This window comes from Lygodium microphyllum, chromosome 2, assembly GCF_053477565.2.
Source record: "Lygodium microphyllum isolate KBCC chromosome 2, Lygodium_microphyllum_v1.1.10, whole genome shotgun sequence".
Classification (NCBI taxonomy): domain Eukaryota; kingdom Viridiplantae; phylum Streptophyta; class Polypodiopsida; order Schizaeales; family Lygodiaceae; genus Lygodium; species Lygodium microphyllum.
In genome coordinates this window covers 106654093-106663574 of record NC_141136.1, presented here as the reverse complement: position 1 = coordinate 106663574, position 9482 = coordinate 106654093, and the positions used below count along the sequence as shown (strand labels likewise).

The window sequence follows — 9482 nt, the reverse complement described above, 5'->3', positions numbered from 1 at the left end:
ATGTTCAATGATTTAATGAATCATACCTATAGCTGCATTGTGGCCATCCTCTCAAGCTTCACTATTCCCTGGAAAACCTAATAGAAGCATGTTGATCAAATAGTGAAAGCCACAACTTTAACACGTAAGGGATATTACCATTTACAATAGATATACACATAACTATTCATGACAAAAGTCTTGATAAAAGTATGCATATGTTGAAGAATACTAGAAACGTATACTTGTAAGAATAGACGACTTTAAAAACCAATTGAACACCCACATTACAAGATCAAAAGAGATTTCTTTGCAATCTCATCTAAACCTTGCCTCTTTGTTTATGCATGTGGTTAATGTGTTGAAGAATACTAAAAACGTGTACTTGTAAGAATAGGCGACTTTAAAAACCAATTGAACACCCACATTACAAGATCAAAAGAGATTTCCTTGCAACCTCATCTAAACCTTGCCTCTTTGTTTATGCATGTGGTTAATACGCCAGAGGCACATATCATGAAAGATCATCAGGTGTTAACATAATTTTGAGCAATGCTTGAGTCTGAAAGAAATTGATGAGGCTTGGAGGGTCCTTTGACACGAAGGGAAGTGTGGTAGGACGGACGAAACAAATGTTAAGAGGTATTAAGAGATGAAGACGACTTGCGTAAAATATGAAAAGGGCCAAGTCTAGATGAGAGACCAATGATTGAGAGAGAGAGAGAGAGAGAGAGAGAGAGAGAGAGAGAGAGAGAGAGAGAGATCATAGATTACCAGTTACATGTATCATTAGCTACGACAAGTGGCCACTCTCATGCAAGGCATTGCAAGCCATCCGGACCCATGTTTCCTGTATGTACTTACAAAATATTCATTTGGGAAGCTTTTGCAGGTGATTTGGGGCAATGGGAAGTACAGGTTAAAGATAATAACGCAGACCGCTATTACTGGATGGTTACCTCTTCGTTTATCGAAGGAAACTACTTTTACTTCTTGGGGAAACCCATAATATTACTTGGATGATTGGCCTCTTCGTATAGAAACTACTTCTACTACTTCCGGGGGAAAGGACTAATTGTCCTGATATTCTTTTGTTCAAACTGGGATTAAAGGTTAATGATGATTATGACCAACTGAGATTTACCCAGAAAAGCCGGTGCTCTTCCACACTGCATCTCTGAGCTTTCTGAGGTCTCGGCCTTTCATCCTCATTGTATTCGTTGATCCCTTCATCGTGTAACGATGGTGATCACGATTCTGATCAGGCAGATCAGTTGAATTACGGTACTGGTCGGGCACGAGGTGAGGGGGCATTATTGATGTGCATCTCTGTTGTATATTATTGCTGTAACTGCTGCAGCAGCTCGCTGCAGTACTGACTAGATTGTGATAATAATTAGCCGACGTATATTCAGCCTTGGAATTGCAGGTAAAACCAGGCACGTCGATAGGTGCAGAAGGCCTGGTAAGAGCATTCATGTTGCTTTGAATCGATATTATGGCAGGATAGCGGTGGCCGTCATCATCAGCTGAATCATCACCATCCTCGATATCATCATCCTCATCCTCATCTTCTTCTTCTAGCTGATGCAGGCCATGATCAGACATGAATACCGCCCAAATGTCCGCCTCTTGAAGCTCTAATACGTTCACTGTCTGAGCCTTCTGATTATGTTGATCAGTTATCGGTGCAGCAGGCTTCTGATAATTGCTTACAGGAGTCCTGGCCTCCATAATCCAACGGGGAGTACTGATCCTGATCAGATTAAGCTACAGTATTATACGATTGCGCCCTTATAATCATTGAGATGATGGATGCTGTGCATGCAGGGAAGAGGATCGATCTCAGGAGCAGCTATATTTATTTGTTGGTGCAACCCCATAATAAATCATGAATTAGTCGACTTTGATACCTGACGCGAGGAGGTTAATCTCCAAATGCCGATGGAAGGTATATTATTAGGATAAGATCAGGGCGAGGAATAGAGGATTAAGGCGAAGAAGAACAAGAACAAGAAGAAGAAAAAGAGAAAAGGGAGGAGCCCGCAACGGATATAGACTTCCATGATACAACGCGGCTTCTATATTGACTTGAGGTACGCATCCTCTCTCTCTCTCTCTCTCTCTCTCATATACCCTCGTTCAGACGTTGAATGTGGAATATACCTTAAAGCATCTATCATCAAAAGGTTACCGTGCAAAACTCGATCATTCGCTCTCAAGTCTCTCTCTCTCCCTCTAGCTCTCTCTTGAAAGCTAGCGTATGGGATATACTTGATATATGTTATCATTCGCTCTCAAGTCTCTCTATCTTGAAAGCTAGCATATGGGATATACTTAATATATGTTAACACACACACACACACACACTCTCTCTCTCTCTCTCTCTCTCTCTCTCTCTCTTCACACACACACACACACACACACACACACACACACACACACACATGTGAGTGAAGTATATTCATTTTGATCTCTCACCAAAAGCCACATTTTCATTTGAGACACGGAATATCTTTCAATTTGCATTTGCACTTGAGACACTAAATATCTTTCAATTGGCTTGTCTTGCAAAATGGAAGATTTACATCGCCATATATACTCCCCACCCCAAAAAAACAAGAAGTAACTCCATATGTGAGGTAGAAGGATTACCCCGACCAAGAGAAACCCCCCAAGTTTGTAACCTTATGTGGGTCAACAATAATGGTACATGAAGGTCCCACTTAATAGTATGCATTTATTGGCTTAGTACCAAACCTTCCACTTGTTGCCACATCAACATTTAAAATCTCTCACTAGAATTCTCAATCCATACTCATACTCTTCTTTCCAAGGATATACCTTATGCCTCACGTATCAATTGCCACATCAACTTATTAAATTCCCCCACTTGTCTTCCAACCATGATGTTCCTCACAATGGCGTACCTTATGCCTCTAGAAAATCCTTTCCTTGCACTTGCACATTACATTTCAACGCACTATACACCAATATCTTGCCACATCTCAATGCCCTTCCAATTAGTACTTTAATGACTTGTTTCTATCAACTAATCTCGTGCTTCATCTTTTACTCGCTTTGACATTGATCACACAATCACACACATTCAAGGAATCTATCTTTTCTCTTAAAAAATATCTCGCTGCCCTAAGATGTTTTTTCTTGTTTATTTTGCTAGGTGACATGAAGGTTCCTAATAATTAAATAATATATCCTCTTCAGAAATGAAATTAGTGTTCCTTATATAGAATTGCACACAAGCTACCATGCAACATAAAGCTACCACATAGAAGCTTTTCAAGGGAAACAAAGTTTATGCACTACAACAAAAAGCCAAAGGAGACATGCCTTTGGGGGCACTATAGCATTTATAGTCATGGCCAAAGATCAAGATTATACATGACTATTAAAGCTCCCATAAATGCATAATAAAATAAGTTTAAATGCACTTATAGATGTGTGTGTAGACACTTGGACTTTGAAATCTTTTTCATGTTTGAAATTGAGTTTTTTTTCAAAAAGAATAAAGTATTATCCATAAAGCAAACAAGCAGCAAAGCGAGAGAGAGAGAGAGAGAGAGAGAGAGAGAGAGAGAGAGAGAGAGAGAGAGAGAGAGAGAGAGAGAGAGAGAGAGAGAGAGAGAGAGAGAGAGAGAGAGAGAGAGAGAGAGAGAGAGAGAGAGAGAGAGAGAGAGAGAGAGCCAAGGTGCAAAAGCAAAACCTCTTCTCAATTGGCATGTTATGGCCTCTTTTCTTTATTTACATAGTCTATGGCTACTATAGTTTTTGATATTTTGTTTCCATAGTCTATGGCTTACATAGATTTTGATCTTTTGTTAAAGAGAATATGGTTTCTTCTTGGGGTTTCTCTTCCTATCTCTTGTTTTTAGGGCAGATTCACCTAGAATTCATGGTAATATGTGCATTTGTAGACACAAGTCATTTGTAGTACAAACACATCTATAGTTGCAACCATAAATGTGTTGTCTACAAAATTGACACTTCCCAAAAGCACAATCATAAATGTATCTTTTCTACTAATAAGAAATGTGTAGAAAGTGTAATATTTTGGTATCATATGCTTGTTTGTGGTAGATGCTTATATATTTGTTAGCGGACTTGTATCAATTCGCAAGGATGGAAAGAGAAAGAAATTGTGTGTGTATTATCCCACTATGATTATGAAAATTTTGATTGTATGCAATCATAATTCACATCTCTACACACTTCATAAAGATACAATATGATGCATTGCAATTGTGTTCATTATGATCAAGCATGAGAGCTTTGCCAAGCCATAGAAATAAGCATGGGTGCTCTTAAGGCTTAGAGATGTTGAGAGAACATTTGAATTTTGATGGTGTGCGTATTGACATGGTAAGGGAGTGTCCACTCCCACAACCATAGGAGAATTATGATGTGTATTGTGACAAGTGAACCACATGATTCATCAATTTGTGTGTACTTACTGGTGGAGTTTGGGCTAGGACTTTTCTTCATGGTCAAAGACATGTCGCCCTTGGTGTAGTAGCACAAAAACTACAATTGTGGCTATTTATATATATCTTCTTAGAATTTTCATTTTTCTTTGAAAATATCTTATCAAATGGAACTCCTTTTAGGGATTTGTAGTAGTCAACACAAGATAGGAGTTGTGGAAAAATATACAAAGATACTATTTGGTTGAGAATGTATACTTTTCAAGGGGCACCGTTGAGTGTATTTTACGAAAAGATGGTTCAATTTGACAACTTTTATCAATAAATTTTTGAACGCCTCAAAATTTTTATCAAAACTGGCTTGACATGTATGAAAGTCATCCATATAAATATTATATCAATTGAAGAAAAATTCTCAATGTTTTGAAATACTTCAAATTAGGGGCGTAGACAAAAAATAATACCACTTTTGTGCCTTTAAGCTAGTTTTATGGCTCCTTAACACACGACTATCTTAAAGAGAGAGAGAGAGAGAGAGAGAGAGAGAGAGAGAGAGAGAGAGAGAGAGAGAGAGAGAGAGAGAGAGAGAGAGAGAGAGAGAGAGAGAGAGAGAGAGAGAGAGAGAGAGAGAGAGAGAGAGAGAGAGAGAGAGAGAGAGAGAGAGAGAGAGAGTGTGTGTGTGTGTGTGCACGCACGCGCATGCATGTGTGTGTGCGTGTGTGTGTGTGCATGTGCGTGTGCACGTGCGTGTTTGTCGTCCTAGGGATATACACTAAGCATAAGCATATAATAGAGATGTCAGCATAGGTTAAGCATAGGTGTAGGCATAGTTACAGTTGCATGCATAGTTGTAGGTTGGATGTAGACTAGATATGCTATATATAGACTATAAATGGCTAGGTTTAAAGTAAGGATAGTAGTTACACAAAAAACCATAAAATACTCCTTATCACATTTAAGGGCTGTCACAATTCCCCATAATTCTCTTTTTACATGTGGATACATTTGCTATCGTTTATCAATACTTCAACACCAAATAGAATTGCATATATTTGCCCTTCCTCATCATCTTGCCCAACTACCCATCCAATCCTGATTGGGCTTGCATCAACAGTAATAATGATAGGCTTTCCATGTGAATAATCAGCCTTTCTCAAGGTAGGAGGAGATTTCAAGAGCTGCTTCAATTTCTTCATTTCTTTCTGATGCTTCCTTTTCCTAGTGAAACCTCTGAACTTTCCTCAAGAGTTGATATAGAGCATTAGCTACATGTGCAAAGTGAGGGATCCATATCAAATAAAACGTATGCACCTCAGATACATTTGTGCATACATCTTACATTCTATCAATCCCATCTATTTTTGCTTATGATGGTCTTCACCCCTAGGGCCCACACATATGCCCAACAATCAAAATCTCTTCAACACTAAAGACAGAAGAAAGAGTTAAATGCACCTCTTCTGGATGCATCAAAATTATTTCACAATCAACAATATGGTCTACAACAAATTGTCTACACCCATGAGCATCCATCTCTTCATTCTTTTCATCCACTGCATACCCTTTGATTGGAACATCATCCAAGAGGGCATTGTCAATTGTGGTACCCCTGAGTACCCTATTCATAGCATTTGTCATGTGTGCCACCACTGAGTTTGTTGCACCTTGTGGGAGAGTACACATCCGTACTAACCCCAAGGGAGTCTTCATGGTTGTGATATCCCTACTCTCAACTGCAAGCTGAAACATATCATATCCCAAGTAATGATCACCCAAAGAATAGATCACTCTACCTACAAAACCCTCTGTAAATTCGTCAACCACAGGACCTTCACCCACATTTCTTATGGTCACTTTATTAACCGATTGCATGTCTTGAATAAATCTCAAAGCCCCATTCTTTTTGGGCGCAGTAAACCAATGATTTGAGTGCAGGGCTAAAGAGGTCTCCAAGATCTTCATGCAAATCTTTTCATTTAGCAAATCCATTAGCTTTGGCAAGTAAGCTTTCGGCACTAGAATAGGCCTCAAGTTCCATGGTACATGTGGCGCGGTAAATATTACCACAGGAGAGACAACATTTGGATCCACACAACCTATTTCAACTAGCTGAAACGCAAATGCTTTCCCATGCCTAGCCAACATCTGCATAAAAAAATCTCTTTCAACATGCAAAAGAAACCCTTATGTACCAATTTTCAATTCTTGTAATGTTTCAGATATAAACTGATGACCTATGTCTTTAGGATCCCATAAACTTCGCTGCCTTGACACTGTTTCATATAGACCCTCACTTTCTACTGGAAGCGGCAAAGCAACTGGTTTCACCTTTTTGTCAATCGTCTTATACTTTGTCTCTACAACTACTTCAACCCATTGTAATCCTTCTGTTGAGCAAACAATGCTATAACATCATGCATGTCCAAAGAACATACTAACAACGCTCTATTTTTAGCCTCATTTTTTGCATGTATAGTTGTTGAAATTTTAGCCATATTATCATTAATATTCAGCCCATAAAAGATGCCTGAAATGCCTTTATTTTTAGCTAACAACCCTAGTGCTCTCAGTTCCTTAGTAGCCTGTTTCATACATATGAGTTCAACCTTGCACATAGCTTCCATGGGCTTAAATCAACATGAACTATTTGCTATAAATTGAGAATAACCAATAGTAAATACATGCTTCATTCCATCAAGAGGCAAGTATATCCTCTAAACAACACTACTATAGCCCTGCATTATAGCAGTGCTCAATGAAAATCCCTAAGGTCTTTGAATTCCCTTATATTTGGAGGCAAAGGAGACTCTCGAAGCGTATCCCGATTCCTAGGATGATTAACACAAATAGTAAGAAATTGGACTGCTTTCCTCCCATCCTTGCTTTTGCCTCTTGCATAAGTAGAACCATCATAAAGCACCTTTGTTTCCATACGCACCCATGTAATATAGGGCTATCCCAAAATCGCTACATATGAGGAATTATCTTGCACAAAGAAGAGTTTCTCTTCTTGTACATCACCAATCGCCAATAGAACATGCAGCATAGAGCTCCCTTGAAGAATTATTTGTAGCCCTCATACACTAACCATGATCAGTGTCCACATGCCATGTACCATTCTCATATAATCCACACTCAATGACATTAATCTCAGACTCGTGGTCAAGCAAAGCAACACAAGGAGTTTCATGCTCTCCTATTTTCACTACCATTTTAGTGGTAGCCCTTGCCTAGTGATTTCTTGTGTAATTACTCCGAGGAATAAATCCCAGAGTCTCTTTCCCATATTGTTGCATCTGCTTTACTCCACTATGCATATTGCTATAAGACAATGCATTTTCAATCACTTTCTTTTCTTTTACACATGATGTTCACTAATTTAGCAGCATCTTGCATAGATAAACCAACACTTACATCATGCTCATATTTAGCCCAAAATTGCAACAATGCACTGATGGTATCACCAAGAAATTGACGCTTCCTCTTAATTATGTCAATGATTTCATCATAAAATTTCCAATTGGTAATGCCAAGCCCTCTCTTGAGGTGAATTCCACCCGACTATTTAAAATTCGTTCTTCAAGAATTTTTTAAGATCCGTGGCTATCTCAATATCAAACTGCAGCTTATATCCCGGTTGCTTGCCCTTCTTTTTGCCCTCTTGTTTGCTATCCTATTTTCCTAACTGACCTCTTCCATAACATGCTCAGGAGGTGGCTGAGTTGTAGCTTTAGGCTGATCTACACTTCTTCTTGTCACTCTCTTAGATGTCCCTACATTATCTTCATCTCTCTTTCATTTCTCTTCCACAACTATATTTGTATTTTGCACCTTTGCTAAATATGCATACATTGAATATGCATCCACCCCTGATTCTCAGCTAAACCACTTATATCATGAATGTCATGCCATGCATGAGACATTTCACTATCAATAACTTTTCTCTTTTCATCTACATGCAAAGCATGTGTCCATATTGTAGCCTTCGAACCAAGCATTACTTGGACAAGCATTCTATCCAACTATAGACCAAAAGTAGAAGCATGTATAGCTGGATAAGCATTTCGGAAAGTTAAGTCTTCCAATAACTTTTGCGTACCTCCCTTTCCAAAATTCAAAGCAAGAGACAATCCCGTTTCTTGTGCATGGATCTTGCCATCTTTCCAAAAGATGAGCTATTGTGCCAAGGCCTCTTGATAAGCAACACAATCCTTCCTTTCATGCTGCAAACTATCACACCACATATATCTCTTCCCTGGTTTAGGGGTTGTTGCCCGTCCCCTTTCCTCTTGTCCTTTCTCATCCAATTTTGCAACCTTCAATTGAAGATCCTACATGCCTTTGACCAATTCGTCCAATGCATCTTTCCTAATAGTGGGAATAGTAGGTGCAACCATAGGGTTAGCCACAGAAGTGGGTGGCTTACTGGATACATTAAATATTTTGCCCATAATAGTGGACAAGCTAGATACATGCAATCTTTCTCTTCTTTTATGCTTTTTTTCCAGTGGAAGAAGAGCTTCCTTAACATGCCTCCACTCTATTTTAAGCCATGTCTTTGTAGTCTGATCCTCTAACAAATCATCAAGCTTCTCTTGAAGCTCAAGATCTGTCGCTTGTAGAAACAATTTAATTTTTTGACTTGCAAGAGCTTGCTGTTTTGCAATATCTAACTACTCAAACCAACTTTCCAATTCTCTTAATAAATCTGTAGCCACACAAGACCCTTATTGGGTTATAGAACCCATTCTTGGAAAGTCTTATGGGTAATCAAACTAGTGTCTTCAATGTAAAATTCTTCCTTGAGTGTCTTCTTGAAAGCTACCTAGTCAGCATCTTGCATGTATAATTCAGTAACTCATTCTTTAAATTCATGTACAATGACCCATACAAAATACTGGCTCCATGCAAGTTGAGCCACCCCAAAGAATTCCATCTTTTGAGCATAGGTATGTAGATATGTAGATACATTCCTGTCATTAAACAACTTCATCTCATGCTCTACTGCTTGCAGAGCATTCATCACAACAGTTTCTATTTGAGCAAAATCCTACATCACCT

The 9482-nt window shown here is 38.8% G+C and overlaps 1 protein-coding gene across 1 annotated transcript; it reads right to left on the bottom strand.

Annotated features, from left to right (window-relative positions):
- Positions 1-358: 358 nt before the first annotated feature.
- Positions 359-2343, bottom strand: LOC148040153 (uncharacterized). The gene is made up of 2 exons (XM_087666122.1): positions 1893-2343; positions 359-1735 (listed from the first exon to the last, which is right to left on the bottom strand). Exon 2 carries the CDS (start codon positions 1711-1713, stop codon positions 1120-1122), a length of 594 nt encoding a protein of 197 aa, XP_087522248.1. The 5' UTR covers positions 1714-1735; positions 1893-2343; the 3' UTR covers positions 359-1119.
- Between the last annotated feature and the right edge of the window lie 7139 nt (positions 2344-9482).

Excerpts from the sequence above, each read along its gene's own strand:
- LOC148040153 (XM_087666122.1), bottom strand. The coding sequence starts at position 1,713 with ATGGAGGCCAGGACTCCTGTAAGCAATTATCAGAAGCCTGCTGCACCG.